The sequence below is a fragment of the Mixophyes fleayi genome, chromosome 2, assembly GCF_038048845.1.
Source record: "Mixophyes fleayi isolate aMixFle1 chromosome 2, aMixFle1.hap1, whole genome shotgun sequence".
Taxonomy (NCBI): Eukaryota; Metazoa; Chordata; class Amphibia; order Anura; family Limnodynastidae; genus Mixophyes; species Mixophyes fleayi.
Genome location: NC_134403.1, coordinates 148837643 through 148855487, shown reverse-complemented (window position 1 = coordinate 148855487; position 17845 = coordinate 148837643). Strand labels below are relative to the sequence as shown.

General features: G+C 39.3%; 1 protein-coding gene across 1 annotated transcript in view; it reads left to right on the top strand.

The window, feature by feature from the left end:
• LOC142141581 (sodium/hydrogen exchanger 2-like) overlaps positions 1-17845 on the top strand; it is an 85066-nt gene that overhangs the window by 11043 nt on the left and 56178 nt on the right. Inside the window, exon 2 of the mRNA XM_075200199.1 lies at positions 10876-11339. Within this exon, the coding sequence (XP_075056300.1) occupies positions 10876-11339 (464 nt within the window). The remainder of the gene's footprint in view (positions 1-10875; positions 11340-17845) is intronic.

Below are 17845 nucleotides of genomic sequence, written 5' to 3'. Positions count from 1 at the left end.
GATTCCGCAGCGCTGTACAGAGAACTCCCTCACATCAGTCCCTGCCCCATTGGAGCTTACAGTCTAAATTCCCTAACACACACACACACACACACACACAGAGACTAGGGTCAATTTATTAGCAACCAATTAACCTACCAGTATGTTTTTGGAGTGTGGGAGGAAACCGGAGCACCCGGAGGAAACCCACGCAAACACGGGAAGAACATACAAATGCCACACAGATAAGGCCATGGACGGGAATCCAACTCATGACCCCAGTGCTGTGAAGCAAAAGTGCTAACCACTCACGAACACGCTCCCAGCTGCCGTGACTTTGGGGTGTTCACTGTATGAGGTCACACACGATTTCAGCCCGCAGTCTCTCTGACCTATCACACAGGTTATAGACCTACGGAATCGCCCCCAACACAGCGCTCTCACACCCCCAGACACTTAAAGGTTTGCCACCACCTATTGAGTATGGGCAATAGGACCCCAATATACTGTCCCTCACTGGCACACAGGCTTCTAGTTCCACAAACTAGCAAGACCCACACCAGCACACACAGGGTTAACTCTTCACACCTCCAGACTTACACAAATGTAAATACAAGCACACACAGCTTGTTAATCAAATGTATCCACAAATCACACACTGGCATTCCATGGGATAACCTGGACGAGCAATCTCTTCTAAACAGGCTAATGAATCCGTTAGAGTATCAAGGACGCAACTTATTACATTTTAGATTTAATATACGAAAAAAAAGGGCATTCAGATATAAAGAAAAATGATGAATAAACAATATATTGACATAACAAGCAAAAACAGTTTAAAATAAAAAGGATTACATTCAGATTTGCACTTACATGAATTGCATTCTGGCCAAGGGGAATTGGCTAGGAAGATGGACAGCTTATCAATGTAACTTGATTTCCCCAAAAGTCTGACCCTTTGTCCCTCCAGACACAGGTTTTGAAGCAAACTCAAATGGGACGACATTCCCAAGGGCAGTGTGAATGTTAACGTGGGGGGCGGAAATGTCCCCTGGGTGTCACCTCAGGTTTGTTTAAACTATTCCTAAGTTTTGACCGGTCTTAGCTTTCCTCAGATACTTCCCAGAGACATAACTTTCCCTTCAATAAACCGATCCTAATTTCCCGCACATTTAAATACTAAATATGATGATATTACAACAATATCCAATCTCATCCTGAAATACATGTGACTATGGCTGTTCCCTGTGTAGTTGGTATCTATGTTTTAAAACCCTGGTGTGGTTTTTGTCCCTCAGTACTGAGTGGCAGAGGGATTTTCCAAAATATGAAAAATAAAGGCATTTCCTTTCAAGTTCATACTTCTATATACCTGCATAAAGACCATGCAGATTTTTATACAAGAGTCTACAAAATTCGCACTTAGGCATATGGCTCTCCAATTTACACCCAGGGGTTAGTTTGTGTTTACACTACCTATTGAAAGGAAGTCAATTAGCTAGGGAAATACAGGATCAAATACAATGGATGTCTGTGATCTGCATATCTTAAGCTGGTCTCGCACACAAAGGGTTTGCCTAACTCAATTACCTCCTACTGGGCTCATTTGGTCACACATTTATCTGAGTTGAAGATCAGGTTAATTTAGGTATTCATGCAAAGATTTATTTGGGCCCTGACATTCAATATTCTATTTCAGCATATCAGATTTATGCTCTCATCCTGACATCTCCCCCCTTCAAGAGATGGCATGGGGATTGACTGACAGGTCAGTGCCCAAGATCATCTCATCTAATTTCCCCCTGGGTCCACTGTAATAGCTGCTAGCTGGCTCTCACTAGGGTCTCCGGTGGGCTGGGTTAAGAAGGGTTTAATTACCTCATTTGGCTGGGCCTCCGGATTCTATGATGGTGGGATGAATTAGTATTGTTTGAGGAAGATTAGCACTGAACCCTGCCACCTCTCCTGTTTCTGAGTGAGCTATGGTACAATAAAATGTAACTGCAGATTTACACAAAGAGTGTCAGCCCTATTATTTCTAGTTCAATTACAATTAGCAATGGCGCAATGGAGCTCTTCTCTTTGGGTGTTACCTATATAATGCAGTAAAATTTGCCTGCAAATTCTACAGACAAGCCTGCTTGTCTTCCTCTTCATCAATGACTCTTAGCAATTGAGCACTCGACTTTGGGTGTTTATTACTCCCAAACCGTATTAGTGCAAATTAGGAAAAATATAGTTTAATCCCTGCTAGGCCCTCCCTTTGCATGTTAATAGTAGGATTGGTTGCAGTTATGGGCAAGGTCACATATTTTTTTGTCAAATCCTTCAAACCAACCCAGATGTCAAACTGTTGTGGTCTGCCACCTGCGTCATCTCTGCTTGTGTTTGGAAAGTGCAAATTGGTGCCAGAACCTCACGTGCCAGAACTGCTACCACTGGTGCCACCCTGCTGCCACTGGCGCAGGACTTACACAATCAACCGCATCCTCATCAGCGCCCTTGTCGGCTACCCAAATCTCCCCCTCATCCTCTTCTAATTCCAAAGTGTCATCCTCACTTGGTGTATCACTGGCTACACTCGGGCTGTTCAGGCACACATCAGCAGAACTGCTGAAAGGCCCCTTCTTTATGGGTACACTGACAGAATGCTCACGATTAGACATACCACTGTTGGATGGACTCTCCACAGGGATTGGTGTCATTTCTGATTCAGAGCAAACATTATTCACTAATGCCTTACTGTTATCTTGCAGCTCGGATTTGACGTGTAACAGTAGTTGTGGACCACTTGTAGGCTCGGTAACATTTTTGGATCTGCCACTAATAGAGAAAGGTGAAGGCCTCATTCTCTCTTTGCCATTGCATGTGTAGAATGGCGTGTTGGCAATTTTTTCTTTATCGGCACTTAACTTTTCCTCAGTTACACTTCTTTTTCGCTTCAACCCGGTAATTTTTTTTTTGGTGTGTGTTTTTTTGACTGATTTCAAAAGACTGTGTAGTTTGACATCGCCTTTCCCAGATGACGTACTGCGAACACTACCATCAGGACTGGTGACAGAACCTGGTTGCTCATTCTGCTTATATGTGGACTGCTTTGAATCCATTCTGAGCCCAAAGCACTTGTAGTGCTACAAATTGTTTTAGATACTGCTGACAAATATGACTTTTGACAGCCAGAAATATTAAAGCAAAATAATGGGCAACACCCCAAAAGCACTTGGAGTGCCAGAAACTGCACAAAAAAACCCTCCTCTATCCTCCTCTTACTGCTGTAACAACTGGTATTAAGATTACAATGGTATTGCATACAAACAATAATGTGTCCAATTACTGCTCTGTCCCTGCGCTGATATAGCCAGTGTGACCTAACCCTGCTTTCTCCCTCTGTCAAATGGCGATGGATTGCTGTGGAGGCTGGTATTTATGCTTTTCAAATCTCTCAAGAACCGAGCTCAGAAATACGAATACGTCACAATGACGTTTTGCCTCTATTTCAAATCCGAATGAGCGGGAGAGTACCGAGCGTGCTCGGCTCGATAGTCGGATAGGCTAAATTTGGATAAATTCGGATCTCGGGGAACCGAGCCCGCCCATCTCTAATTTCTACACTCCCCTCCTTTTCCCAAACGTGTGTCCCCATACTAAACTTCCATAACGTGGGATCAATATAAAAAAAATCAATAATCTTTTTAGGATGGTGTTGCACAATTTGTTCGAATTATACCAATTTTTTAAACTAGAAAAGCCCTAGCGTTGATAATGTTTAATCACTCCCATACAGGTTTAAGTGAAGAATTCTGTCCCTCTCACACGGTTGTAATTAAGCTATGTGACCGTGCATATATTTTGTGAGCTTAATAACTGCTGTGTGACAAGGGTGGAGCATTCTCCCTTCACTTCAACCTTTTGCCAAAGGTGCAATTCAGCTAGTACTCTGCTACCTGGAAAAACTTTAAATTACTGATGTGATACTGCCTTACTAACATGTAGTGTTGGCATGATAAGAGCTTATATTGCTTTGCATCACTAGCCAGTTATATCACTTTGCTGTGCCCATTAAAGCCCTGTTTATTAAGCTCCTGTGCCCAGCAATGATGTCCTATCTAATTTAGCCTTCATTACTTCATATCGAAGTGCCACTACTAGCAACTGTATCTGGTCAATGAACACAGATGCTTATCATCTCTCATCTCTGAAATCTTTTAGGGCTACTTGGACATGCCTGTTTGGTACTTCTGCATTTAGTAGTAATTTGTTATAACATTTATTACAGGTATAGTAGTAGTATATTTTGTACAGTATTAACAGTGTATTGTTTATTTCTGTAAATTCTAAGGATTTTTACCTAATTCAGATCTTGAAAATTCAGGATACTCTATCAAAGTTCCATAACAATTCTGTATCCATACAAGCTTTCAGGTCATATAATTTAGTCCAAAACAAAGCAGAGTATGTAAATATACAGTATCCTTCTCCCAGAAATACAGAAACTAGGAAGACTGTATATTAGTTTATTATTACAAGACAGGAGAGTTATTTTCGGGATATAGAGCAGAGCTAAATGGCATCTTTAGGGAGATGTTGGATGGCAGCAGTGATAGCTTGTTTTCCACAGTACCTTGGTATGCAATGCAGAGGACATGCAGAATGTACAGGAATCTGCAGTGGAATAGGTTTCAATCCAATACATTATAAATAAATAGATGATGATGATGATGAATGTGAATCTCAGTGTAGGAACGCTATCCGTAAATTTTGAAAAGATGTTGGTGTGGTAACTTATTTGGGATTTTATAGTAAATTGTATACAGTGTAAGCTGTTTTATGGAAATGTTCAGGAGCTTATAGAAACATATTACTGTGTAATCTCAATATTTTAATGTGAAATATTATTATTATAAATTGTTATTTATAGGGCGCCACTAGGTGTCCGTAGCGCCGTACAGGGACAAACGAAATTACAATACGAGGTGAGACAGCACAGTACAGTAAACAATAAGCACAGTAACTTAGTGAGCTCAAAGCACGGGCAGGGGAGGGGAGAGGGGAAGGTCTGCATATGACGGAGCCCAAGAGGGAGGGCACGGATGACAGGGAGACCCCAGGAGGGGAGAGGAGGGAGCGAGAGGGGACAGGGGGAAGAGGGTCCTCGAGGAGGAGGGCTAGGTAGCTGGAGAGCAGAGTTAAAAGTGGTGAAGACAGGAGGAGAGATGACCCTGCTCGAAGGAACGTACAATCTAAGGGGTGGGGTAAATAAAATAACTACGCGATAATGTTCAATGTAAAATTTGATTAGAGTTGTAAAGTTTACATTAGTTGATGTATCATAATGTTTTGAAAAAAAACATAGGGTGTGATGTACACTTACAACCTCAAATACTGTAGAGATGACTTTAAAAGACATGTTGTGCTTTAAATGGGACAAATGTAAAATGAAATTTCTCATTCAGATTTTGGCTTAGGCAAACTACTCTGTTTAAAATCCCCCACTCATTTTAGCTAGCTATTGTAATTTAAATTATTTTAATTAGACAACTGGAAAACAAATACCAGTGTGAGTTTAGTATAGGTGAACAATATTGGAAAAAGTTTCCAACTATTCGGGTAACTTTTTAAAACATTTTTATACATACAGTGTCTGAATATGATATACTGTAACCTTTTTTTCCAGCACTGCTTTTGTTAAACGCATGATGCATTTTTTTATACAGTGTACCTGATAATGTAGCCAAGTATTATGTTTGCTCATTCTAATATTAGTACATGTGTATATATTTTTTTTAAAAAACAAGAATATTTAATAACATTAAGGGGCAGATTTAATTCAGAAAATATCTGGAACGGCCGCGAATCTACCCCTAAATCTAAAAATAATCAAACACATTAAAAAAATAAACAAACCTAAAAATGGGAAACCAGATAGCCAACAGTTGATTACATCTTGGAAAGAATGTATCTCATGGCAGAAACCTCCCTCCGCAAGGCCATGAGTTACAATCATATAAATCTCCTATTCTCTTCTTTGGCTCCTGAGTCCTCTTGAATGACACTATTGCGGTCTCCAGAACCCATGTATTAGAGTATGCCAGGTATTTAGTGTGACAATATATGTAGCAATACTGTATCTCTTTTTTTTTTTATTAATGTAACATGGCATAAGAGTTCTTCCAGCATTTTATTTATTATACAATCATGGTCAAAAGTTTTGAGAATGACACAAGTATTGGTTTTCACAAAGTTTGCTGCTTCAGTGTTTTTAGACCTTTTTGTCAGATGTTGCTATGATATACTGATGTAAAATTACAAGCATTTCATAAGTATCAAAAGCTTTTATTGGCAATTACATTAAGTTTATGCAAAGAGTCAATATTTGCAGTGTTGACCCTTCTTTTTGAAGACCTCTGCAATTCACCCTGGCATGCTGTCAATCAATTTCTAGGCCACATACTGACTGATGGTCACCCATTCTTGCCTAATCAATGCTTAGAGTTTGTCAGAATTTGTAGGTTTTTGTTTGTCCACCTGCCTCTTGAGGATTAACCACAAGTTCTCAATGGGATTAAGGTCTGGGGAGTTTCCTGTCCGTGGACCCAATATTTCGATGTTTTGATCCCCGAGCCACTTAGTTATCACTTTTGCCTTATGGCAAGGTGCTCCACCATGCTGGAAAAGGTATTGTACGTGACCAAACTGTTCTTAGATGGTTGGGAGAAGTTGCTCTTGGAGGATGTTTTGGTACCATTCTTTATTCATGGCTGTGCTCTTAGGCAAAGTTATGAGTGAGCCCACTCCCTTGGCTGAGAAGCAACCCCACACATGAATGGTCTCAGGATGCTTTACTGTTGGAATGACACAGGGACTGATGGTAGCTCTCACCTTTCCTTCTGCGGACAAGCGTCCAGAAGCCCCAAAAAATCTGAAAGGGGATTCATCAGAGAAAATGACTTTACCCCAGTCCTCAGCAGTCCAATCTCTGTACCTTTTGCAGAATATCAGTTTGTCCCTGATGGCGCTTGCTGGAAGTTCTTGGGCACCCTGAAGCCTTCTTCACAACTATTGAACCTCTCTCCTTGAAGTTCTTGATGATCCGATAAATGGTTTGTTTAGGGGCAATCTTACTAGCAGCAATATCCTTGCCTGTGATCCCTTTTTGTGCAAAGCAATAATGACTGCACGTGTTTCCTTGCAGCTAACCATGGTTAATAGAGGAAGAACAATGATTTCAAGCACCACCCTTACTTTAAAAGCTTCCAGTCTGTTGTTCTAACTCAATCAGCATGACAGAGTGATCTCCAGCCTTTTCCTCGTCAACACTCTCACCTGTGTTAATGAGAGAATCACTTACTTGGGGGTAAATGTATGAATCTCCGGATTCTTCATCTCCGGCGTGTTCAGCCTCTTCAGCGCTTAAATTTAAAGCGGCGCTGCATTGTAAAGGGAAGTTTCCCTTTACAATGCAGCGCCGCTTTAAATTTAAGCGCTGAAGAGGCTGAACACGCCGGAGATGAAGAATCCGGAGATTCATACATTTACCCCCTGATGTCAGCTGGTCCTTTTGTGGCAGGGCTGAAATGCAGTGGAAATTTTGTTTTTGGGATTAAGTTCATTGTCATGGCAAAGAGGGACTTTGAAATTAATTGCACTTCATCTAATCACTCTTCATGACATCCTGGAGTATATGCAAATTGGCATCATAAAAACTGGGGCAGTAGACTTTGTGAAAAATAATATTTGTGTCATTCTCAAAACTTTTGGCCATGACTGTATACACAATCAGAGTTAATATTGAAGTGTGTCAAATTTGCACCTAATCTTGTAACTTGCATGTGGCTGTCGTTTCATCATGTCACTCATTTCATAACTAAATAATTAATATAATGACCCATACAGTGATGTTTTATTATCTTCCTCCAAGCCACTTGATAGGCTTCGCTTTTCTCAATTCTCAATATACAGTACTTTCAGGTAAAACAATGCAAAAAATGTGGTTGGATGCTGTGCATCTTGGTGTCGTGTGTGATCAGAAAAACTTTGGGCGTGAAAAGCTTATTGTGTTTAACATGAGGGAATCATCTTTGACTGTTTGAATGTGTCCAAAGCAAAGTAGGATCATATCCCAGCCCAGTACGAGCTCGCTTCTGAAGAGTGTTTACTTACTCAACCAATATCCTACTATGCCACTGCTGCCACTCTCTTCTCTGGCTTCTATTCTGGGTATGTTGCAGCTAACACTGCCTAGTAAGCCCTCTGCTCTCTGTTTGGGCTTCTATGAGCTCTAAAATCTGTCTCTGCATATATATATATATATATCATGTTTACTCCAGATAAACTTATGCCTGATCCTCAGACAGAAGGGAAAATAAATTCTAAAAGGCTTATATGTGCCGCTTGTAATGCATCATTTTAGTACTTTGCAGCAAAGTTACAAGAGTCATGGCTAACAAGAGTTGAATTTGGCCATCTTGTTCTGAAAAGTTGTATAGACCTGTAACCTGTAGTCATTCATTACTTAATGGTTTATAGATGTTATCAAAGCATGTCTGCTGTACATAAAGCTAAAGATTCCAATAGTTCTCTGATGAGGAACCCATGTACGCAGATGGATTTACAGATTTCTGCTAGTTACGATACTGCTGGATCAGGTGTGAGCTGTTTCAGGATAATCTTAATATGAATTAGATGATGATCAGGAGTGTTTTTTTAAATATATTCATACTACTATGAGGTTGCTATCTGGTATCTTTTCTTTCAGGTGAAACAATTTTGCTAACTGTTAAAAATAACAGGTCTGTACTGATAAAGTTTACTGTTTTGACACATTTTGATATTCTGTTGCCCTGTGACATAGAATAATTCAAGGCATCAGTACACCCTCCTATGGTTGATATTGGGGCTAGGGCTTTTAAAAAGACTACTGTTCCTCTCAGCAACAGAGATAATAGATGTAATAAACAGAAAGTTTGAAGTCTCCATAAGGAAACCTCTCCTTGCCCTGAGTGCAACCCTTAAAGTATCATGTATCTTTTTTTTTTTTATTATTTGTGTGTTTATTATTCTTCTTGACTGTTTGTCGGCAGTATTGAGAGAGCATTGAATCTTGCATTATACACTGTATTTGGTAATTACTGCTTTGTTTGTTACTTGTTTTGCTATTAAAACTCAACAAAAAATCTTTTAAGTAAAAAAAAAAGTATCATGTATATAATGAATAATGTCAGCACGGTGGCTCAGTGGTTAGCAGTTCTGCCTCACAGCACTGGGATTATAAATGCAATTCCTCCCACACTGCAAAAACATACTAGTAGGTAATTGACTACTGACAAATTATCCATAGTATGTGTATTAGGGAATTTAGACTGTAAGCTCCAATGGGACAGGGACTGTTGTGAGTGACAAGTACTCTCTGTACAGCAGAGTAAGAGCTGCTATTGGATGGTCCTATCCAGCGGAGGGGCTAGCCCTCTCTTATGCTGCAGGCTGCCACTGGTCTCAAAGGAAAGGTAGTTAAAATATATTTTTGGGTATTTTGATTGGATCATACTCCCAGTTTGCGTTTTTATGTTCTAAGTAGGCAAGTTGGCAAAAGTAAAATTATCACCTAAGAATACTCCCTACTAAAAAAAAATTGGGTCTCCCTTAATTTGTTTGCAAAAGTCTTATTTCTCTTAAAATAATACTTGTTTGGCGCATATTTACAGGATATCTGTTATCTCTCATGACAGTAAGTGGACATTGAAGCTATCTTGATTTCACATCACAGTTTTTTATTTTTATTTTATTTACATATGGTTTATATGAGCATGTTGTTCCACTTTGATATAATATGCACCTAGATAAAAAATAAGGAGAGGTCAGAGTTTGATTATTTCCACTCTAAGCTTGTTTAAAGGTGTGGCTTATTTGCCTGACTGAAGAGTCACTCTAGTAGAGATTCTGTAAAATGTCGAACCGGTTCAAATTTTGATCACATTTCACTGGTTTCATGGCCACAAACATGTTTGCAGTGCAATCACCAGTAGACCGCAATTACAGTTTGTGGTTTGAAATTTGTGTCTCGAGCTATTTGCAGTTTTGATTTGCCAAATCTGTGGTTCGAAATTTGACGTTTATTTTTTTTTGTTCAAATTAGTCGTTTTAATTACTTTTTATTTTTAAGCAAAATTTAAATGATATATTTAAATAAAAAAACAAGTATTTAAACATCTTTCTAATTCAAACTGTGAACACTTTTGTGCTCGAAGTTTGTGTCTGAAGTTTGCCATTTGCAATGTAAATCTGTTAATATATATTCATTTAAAGCTGTATTTGAGCTGGTTTGCACAAGTGTGTCTGTCTCGATCATGTGCAAACAGGCCTGACCATGGTCGAATCAGCTTCAACATGGTCAAAACTGTTCGACTTTATTGAATTTAGCTCTTGAAATTCATTAGAATAGCTTGTCCCACAAAATTAAACCTTGTTTTTGCATTGGATTGCGTATTCAAATGCAACAATGTAGCTACACTGCATTCTGTATGAAACTCCTCATTCCATCTATATCCTGCTCAGCAATTACTATAAGGAGCAAATATAACCTCTTTTAGTTCATGTACCTAAAAAATGCAAAATGGAGCAAAAGCATTCACACAATATCACTAAGAAGGAAAAAAGATCTTTGCGCTGCACTTTTACATTTACGCATTTGTAAATTAATCTCATTGATAAAATGTAACAAAGTTTAAAGCAATTAATTAAGTTTAAAGCAATTAATTATTTAATTTTTGGCAAAGTTTGAGGAAATCGCTTGAAATATTTATTTTATTTTGTATAGGATTATATCTTTGCAAACTTTATTGATCTAATATAGCAGCCTTATTTTATATGGCATTTCCTTTGTTTTCTCTTATTCTACAGCTTTCCATCTATACCACAAGCTCCATACCATAGTACCAGAGAGCTGTCTACTTATCCTCGTTGGACTACTTCTTGGTGGAATTATATTTGCAGTTAATGAGAAGTCTCCTCCTGCAATGAAGACAGATGTTTTTTTCCTGTACCTTCTTCCTCCAATTGTGTTAGATGCAGGTTACTTTCTCCCCACTCGGCCCTTCTTTGACAATGTGGGCACAATATTCTGGTATGCAGTAATGGGCACACTGTGGAACGCTATTGGAATTGGCATATCACTATTTGGAATCTGTCAGATCGAAGCTTTTGGGCTGTTAAATATCTCATTGCTACAATGCCTGCTGTTTGGCAGCTTGATTTCAGCTGTAGACCCAGTGGCCGTTCTGGCTGTTTTTGAAAATATCCATGTTAATGAACAACTATACATTTTAGTATTTGGGGAATCCTTGTTGAATGATGCCGTCACAGTGGTGAGTATACATATTTTACATATAACGTTATTTTTGAAAATTGCATAATACATTACAGAATGTTGTTTGATATTATTTCTGATTACAGGATGTTCTTTTTTCAGCTTCACTGTACAGTAATTATATTAAGTTGTGGGGTAAGAAAAGTTAATAATAAATAAAAATATCTCACTGAAACCCTAACTGAGTTAGTGTACATGCATTCCAATGTAAGACATCAAATTGTGACATGCTTAAGTCTTACAATTTGCCGCCGCACAGTGCTGGGCTCAAGATTTCCCTTTCGACCAGTGTCTGCGTCAGTTTCCTCCCAAAATCTTACTCCAAAAACATACTGGAAGCTTAAGTAGCTGCTTCCTAAAATGGACCCTAGTGTGTGTGTGTCTGTTTGTGTGGTAGGGAATTTAGACTGTAAGCTTTAATGGCCAGAGAATTCTATGAAGAATGCATTAATGTCTGTACAGCGCTGTGTAAAATGGTAGCGCTATATTCATGAATAATAATAATAATGATGGTGAACCCACCTGAAACCTTGTCATTAATATACCCATTACAGCATCTGATCCACTGGTATTTAGTAACCGTTTGTATGGCTATAATATTCAGTACAACAACGGGCTACATACAATTGCTGCACCTGGGCCACATCCCTATCTCTCCCTGACCAGTGTATCGTCTCCCATGCGCCACATTGCCTCCCATGCGCCACATTGCCTCCCATGCGCCACATTGCCTCCCATGCGCCACATCGCCTCCCATGCGCCACATCGCCTCCCATGCGCCACATCGCCTCCCGTGCAACACATCACCTCCCATGCACCACATCGCCTCCCATGCGCCACATCACCTCCCATGCGCCACATCGCCTCCCATGCACCACATCACCTCCCATGCACCACATCGCCTCTCATGCACCACATCACCTCCCATGCACCACATCGCCTCCCATGCACCACATCACCTCCCATGCACCACATCGCCTCCCATGCACCACAAATATTAGCACTTCCTTTGATCATATAACAACTTTTTAAATTTACTAATCACAGACTGTACTCCATTTCAGAATAGTGGGCGAATCTACAGCCACCCAATTACATTTCGCACATTTTCTTGTAGTAAAAAGTAACTTTTGCACAGTTGTGATAATGTTATAGTTTATTCCCAGAGAGCTCAGTGACTCAGGATTAATACTTGGGGTTTCACGTAAACTGTTACGATATATAACTCAGATCTTACGCTTCATGGGAAGAGCATTTAGGGCAAACACAGAGGAGTTTCTAAGTTTTGCCTTGTAAAATGAGGTGAACTATGTTATGTGCATAGTATCATTTTGCATTAGTTTTTGTCATTGAGTTTTGGTAATCCTTGTGCTTTTCATTTATAAGTGATAAATAAGGAGGCACTCACAAGACTTTTTGAAGAAATACAGGATTTATCACATTGAAAAGGAGGTCGACAAACAGCCCTTTATCCAGAGGAAGTCTTGACCAGACTGTTCTCTGTGTGCTCAGTATTTATTTTCTGATAAGAAACACTTTTCATTTTACTGGCAGCAATAAATACTATCTTCTCTATGAACATTACACTTTCTGCAGAAGGTGAAACACTGAAGGTTTGATTTTGAGACAAGTTTAAGCAAGGCTCATGAGGGAAGAGGAAGCAAGTATGAGTACTAAGAAAGGCTGTTGGACATTTAACCACTGTAGCTCAAATTCTGAATTGTTTAACCTTAAGAGGTCTACTTATTAAAAGGCAAAAAAGACCTGCCCCTCGCTAAAAACTAAAATTCCCTGGGTCTCGCTGGCATCCTCCTTGCAAAGCATGGCGAAGCCTATTTAACAAGAATTGTGCAGGTAAAATTACCGCTGCTTTATTCCGTGAGTAAAGCACTTTTCAGTGATAAATATATTTTACATTTGTTTTTACTTATTTTATTAACAATTATAATAATACTTATTATAATAATTAACAGTTCTAATAATAATGGTATAGTAATAATGGTAAATTGTGGTGATAGGTGATTTTCTATCACAGCATTTCAACTTTATCGCCCCATTTTCATAAACAGACCTGTGTCATACAAAAGTACTGCATCATTGCAAACTATTCAGCATGTCACTACTTATGTATCAAAGTTCTTTACCAATTGTATAGAAATAAAAAGCAGAAGAAAATATATGTATAGTAGAATATCCGCATGCCTGTGAATTGTATGGTTAAACATTACCATTAGTCCTTCCATACAGTATTTGCCTTTGTAATTACAGCCTTGTGCCAATAATCTAAATCACTACTGACTGTCAAATATGTACACATATAGCAAAGAGGAAACCAAGCAAGGAATCTATTGAGGATGGTCTATTGTTAAAGGGGAAGTATCACCAGTTTTACTTATTACTCTTTACTGCAAGACACTGTCAGTGGTGTGCAATCTGTGTGGTCCCAGAACCTGTTTTTGGAGTCCCTTGATTGTCAGATATGCAATACACTCTGGTAGGAACTGACTCTTTTGGCATCCCAGAAATATGGGACATTGACCGTTGGAGCTACAGCTAAAAGAGGCTGAGTCATACTGGATTCTTTTAGATACTTGATGTCAGCACTCATCAGATAAATTGAAGGCACTCTATCAGGGAAATGTAATAAGGCTGTGTAGAGAGTAACAAGTAAGAATGCTGTTTTTTTTTCTTTGTAGTGAATTCAGTACCAATGCTTTTTTTCTTGCTGACCCCATCTGGTCTATAGATCAGAAGGGAGTGGCCAATGGAGACATTCACCTTTCCGAGTACATTTAGCAAAATATGGAGTTGCGAATGGAGAAGTTGTTTCTCTGGCAAGGCTTCTTACTGAATCCCTGCAGAGCAACGGAAGGAGAGGGCATGTGGGAAATTTAAGGAAACAGGATTTAACAATATGAATAATTGAAACCTCCCCAAAAAAAAAAAAACAGGGTATGCGTACCAACGATATTGCTGTATAACTCAACCTGTTCTTGTTAAACTGTTCTAGCTGTTTAGAGCAAAATTGGACACTTTGCTTTACCATTAGCTTATGAAATAAGCCGTGTTATAGATTCATTTTATTGTCCGCAACAGATGCTTCTGAAAATATGAACATGATGTCTGGAACCCTGTTTTGCTAATCAGAATGGTGAAACTTCAGGCAAATCAAGTTTTGTGGCAGAACAGGCTATTTTATATTTGCTGGGAATGTCTGGGAGTCTTCTGAATTTTAGGGAGACCTCCTGGGCTACGAATAAATATTGTACAGCGGGGGTGGCCCGTGATAATGCCACCCACATTTTCACCTTCCCTCTATGATCTAACAGAGAGGAGGCTCAAACAGTAGAAAAGCATGGACTATTTCACTGTTGTGCAAATTTCCAGCAATACAGTCTTAGAGTTTCGCTTTTTGATTCGCCATGCCGCGGAATGCCATTCTGCATTGTATTTTTACATTTGCGGAATTTATAGTCTATGATAAGAGCTGTGATGGCAGTGCGTGGTGCGGCTGTGTTAGCCAAATTCTGCCAGCGTAACATGCAAGCTTTCGCAACCCAATGCAGAATTAGGTGAATATTTTGAAAAGTTTTAAAAATGTCACTAATCTCTACTATCACTAGACAGGTTGAAATTAAAATAGGTCTTGTGATTTCTTCTTCACTTTCATTCCTTACTCACTTTTCCTTGGAATAGCACAACCAACAGAGATCAGCTAGTCATGAAGGGCTCACTGTGTATGTTCCCATAAACTTCACATCAACCTTAAAAATCTAAACATTTGCATGCAAATAAACACACAGAGACATGTATAAGTTATTAAAAAATGGCAGAACTTTTATTATGATTTTATATTAAACTAAACCTATGGTGGTGGAGAAAGGGAACTGCGAAACAGCTCTCAAGCTGATAACACTAGATCACAAGGGGACTGGCGCAAACCGCCGTAAGTCCACAAACCAAGGGGAACAAATCCCATCATAACTTGCGCTGAGTTGGCGTCAGAGTGACTGCCCCTTTAAACTCACGCTGCCCTCCCTCACCGAGCCGGACAGGGACCCTCCTCACCGAAGGACCAAAAAGGAGTTACTAGTGCCTCTAAGGGGACAGTGACCTACGATCAACTACCTGTGCGCCCACTAATCAGCCGCTGAACGCAGTGCCTTCCTACCGCAACGTTAACCTAAAATACTTAAAATGAGGAGTGGGTGGGTGGGATTTCGTGCTGTAGAGTGAGGCAGACCAGGAAGTACAGCCTGCTATATTCAATCAAGGTCCCTCCCACAAGAGCTACCATTGGTTGGGCCCCACCCTATGTTAACCCCTTCAGGCAAGTGTTCAGCTTGCTACAAACACTGTCGCCCTTTAAGTACGTTCATCCTAAAAGCCTCACTTGTCATTCTATACCAAAAGCAGTTGTAGAAGAAATAAACTAGAACAAGCTACTGATGGCGTCTAAATATTTAATGTGTGCTATTTAAGTGTCTACTATATAGAGGAAAGTCAAGAAGTAACTATACAAATATACAACCAGAACAATAAAACAATGAATTTCAAAATAATTTTTGCATTCTCAAAAGAATGTAAATAGGAAAGACTTTTTTTTTTCTTTCTGTCAAACTTCTATTGTAATATGTCTTAAGTGAAACTCACTGGCAAGTTATAAAACAGCAATGCTACATAATCCTTTCTGACTTCCTGCAGTGCAAACTTCCTTGCTAAGCCCCAATTCTCAACTCTCAACTCATTTCCTTTACTTGTATCTTTAATGCATTGTGACAAATTCTACAACCTTAAATGCTGGAAACGAAATAAAATAGGTAGTATGGGGCTGATTTAGAGTTACATGCAACCGATTGCAGAATTTGCAGGCGCTCAAACCACGTAGCACTACAAGGGGTACACATGCAAACTTATTTTACACATGTACGCCAAAAACTGCATGCTTCTGCATGCTACACACATACTGGCCAGGTCTGTTGCACTGCAATTTAGATTTGGGTTAGGCCGCATCTTCCTCACAACTCCAGATCAAATCAAGTTGTTTATTCTTCATTTAACCCTCTACAGCACAAAATGTTTTTTTCATGTCCAAATTTTGCTCTGATTAGCTGTATTTGCTAAATCAGTTGCTTTGTTTTGAATACATACTGTTCTCATTTAATAAATGCAACATGGTAAGAGCGTCAGTGTAAGAGGTGCCACCGTTTGGGTCCACTTCCTCCAGTCTCCAGCCCCACTGCGCCCTGCTTACATGCACATCATTATATATCAGCCATCAGAAGAGTCTAAGGGCTAGATTTACTAAGCTGCGGGTTTGAAAAAGTGGGGATGTTGCCTATAGCAACTAATCAGGTTTTAGCTTTCATTTATTTAGTACTTTCTACAAAATAACACCTAGAATCTTATTGGTTGCTATAGGCAACATCCCCACTTTTTCAAACCCGCAGCTTAGTAAATCTAGCCCTAAGGGTCTGATTCATTAAGGAACTTAAATTAAGAAGTTTCTTATTTAAGTATCCTGGACAAAACCATGTTACAATACAAGGGGTGAAAATTAGTATTCTCTTTTGCACATAAGTTAAATACTGACTGTTTTTTCATGTAGCACACACATATCAACTTTAAATTTCAGTGTACAAATAAGCTATCAAGTATTTGTGTGCTACATGAAAAAACAGTCAGTATTTAACTTATGTGCAAAACAGAAAACTAATTTTCACCCCTTGCATTGTAACATGGTTTTGTCCAGGAGACTGAAATAAGAAACTTCTTAATTTAAGTTCCTTAATGAATCAGGCCCTTAGTGATCAGCCAGTATAGTGACCACATGATTATACAGGAGCCAGCAGAGGTGCCTGGTATTGATTATATATGATCCAGGAAAGTGTCCACATTATTATATGCTAGCCAGCCAGCGAGATGTGCCCACATGATTATATAAAAGACAGCAGAGTGACCACATGATTATAATCCACATGCCCACAAGATTATATAATGGTGAGATATGCTCACCTGGTTATATACAAGTTAGAGGTATCCAGATAATTAAAGAATAGATGTTAGAGTGTCAGTATGATTACTTACCAGCCAGCTGAGTGCCAGCATATTTGTATACCAGCCAGGAGAAATGCTAACACGATTAAATATCAGCAGAGTTGTCAGTGTGATTAAATTCTAGCCATTTATAGGCGTCACTATGATTACCAACCAGCAGAGTGCCCACAGGATTATATAAAAGTTGGCTGAGGTGCTCATTATGATTATCTAATAGCTCGACAGAGTACCCACATGATTATATACCATTCATGACCAGTTTCACATCTGCATAGTTGACAACTCTCCCAGAATGTCCTGAATTCTATGAGATCTCCTGGACTTCCAGAAGGCCAATTCATCCTCCTGCATCCCACCCCTTTCTATAATGGCGTGGGTAGGGACGGGGCTTGGAAACCTGATTCATAGCGAATTACGTCATCTTTTCCTTACCTGTTGCTGCATAAT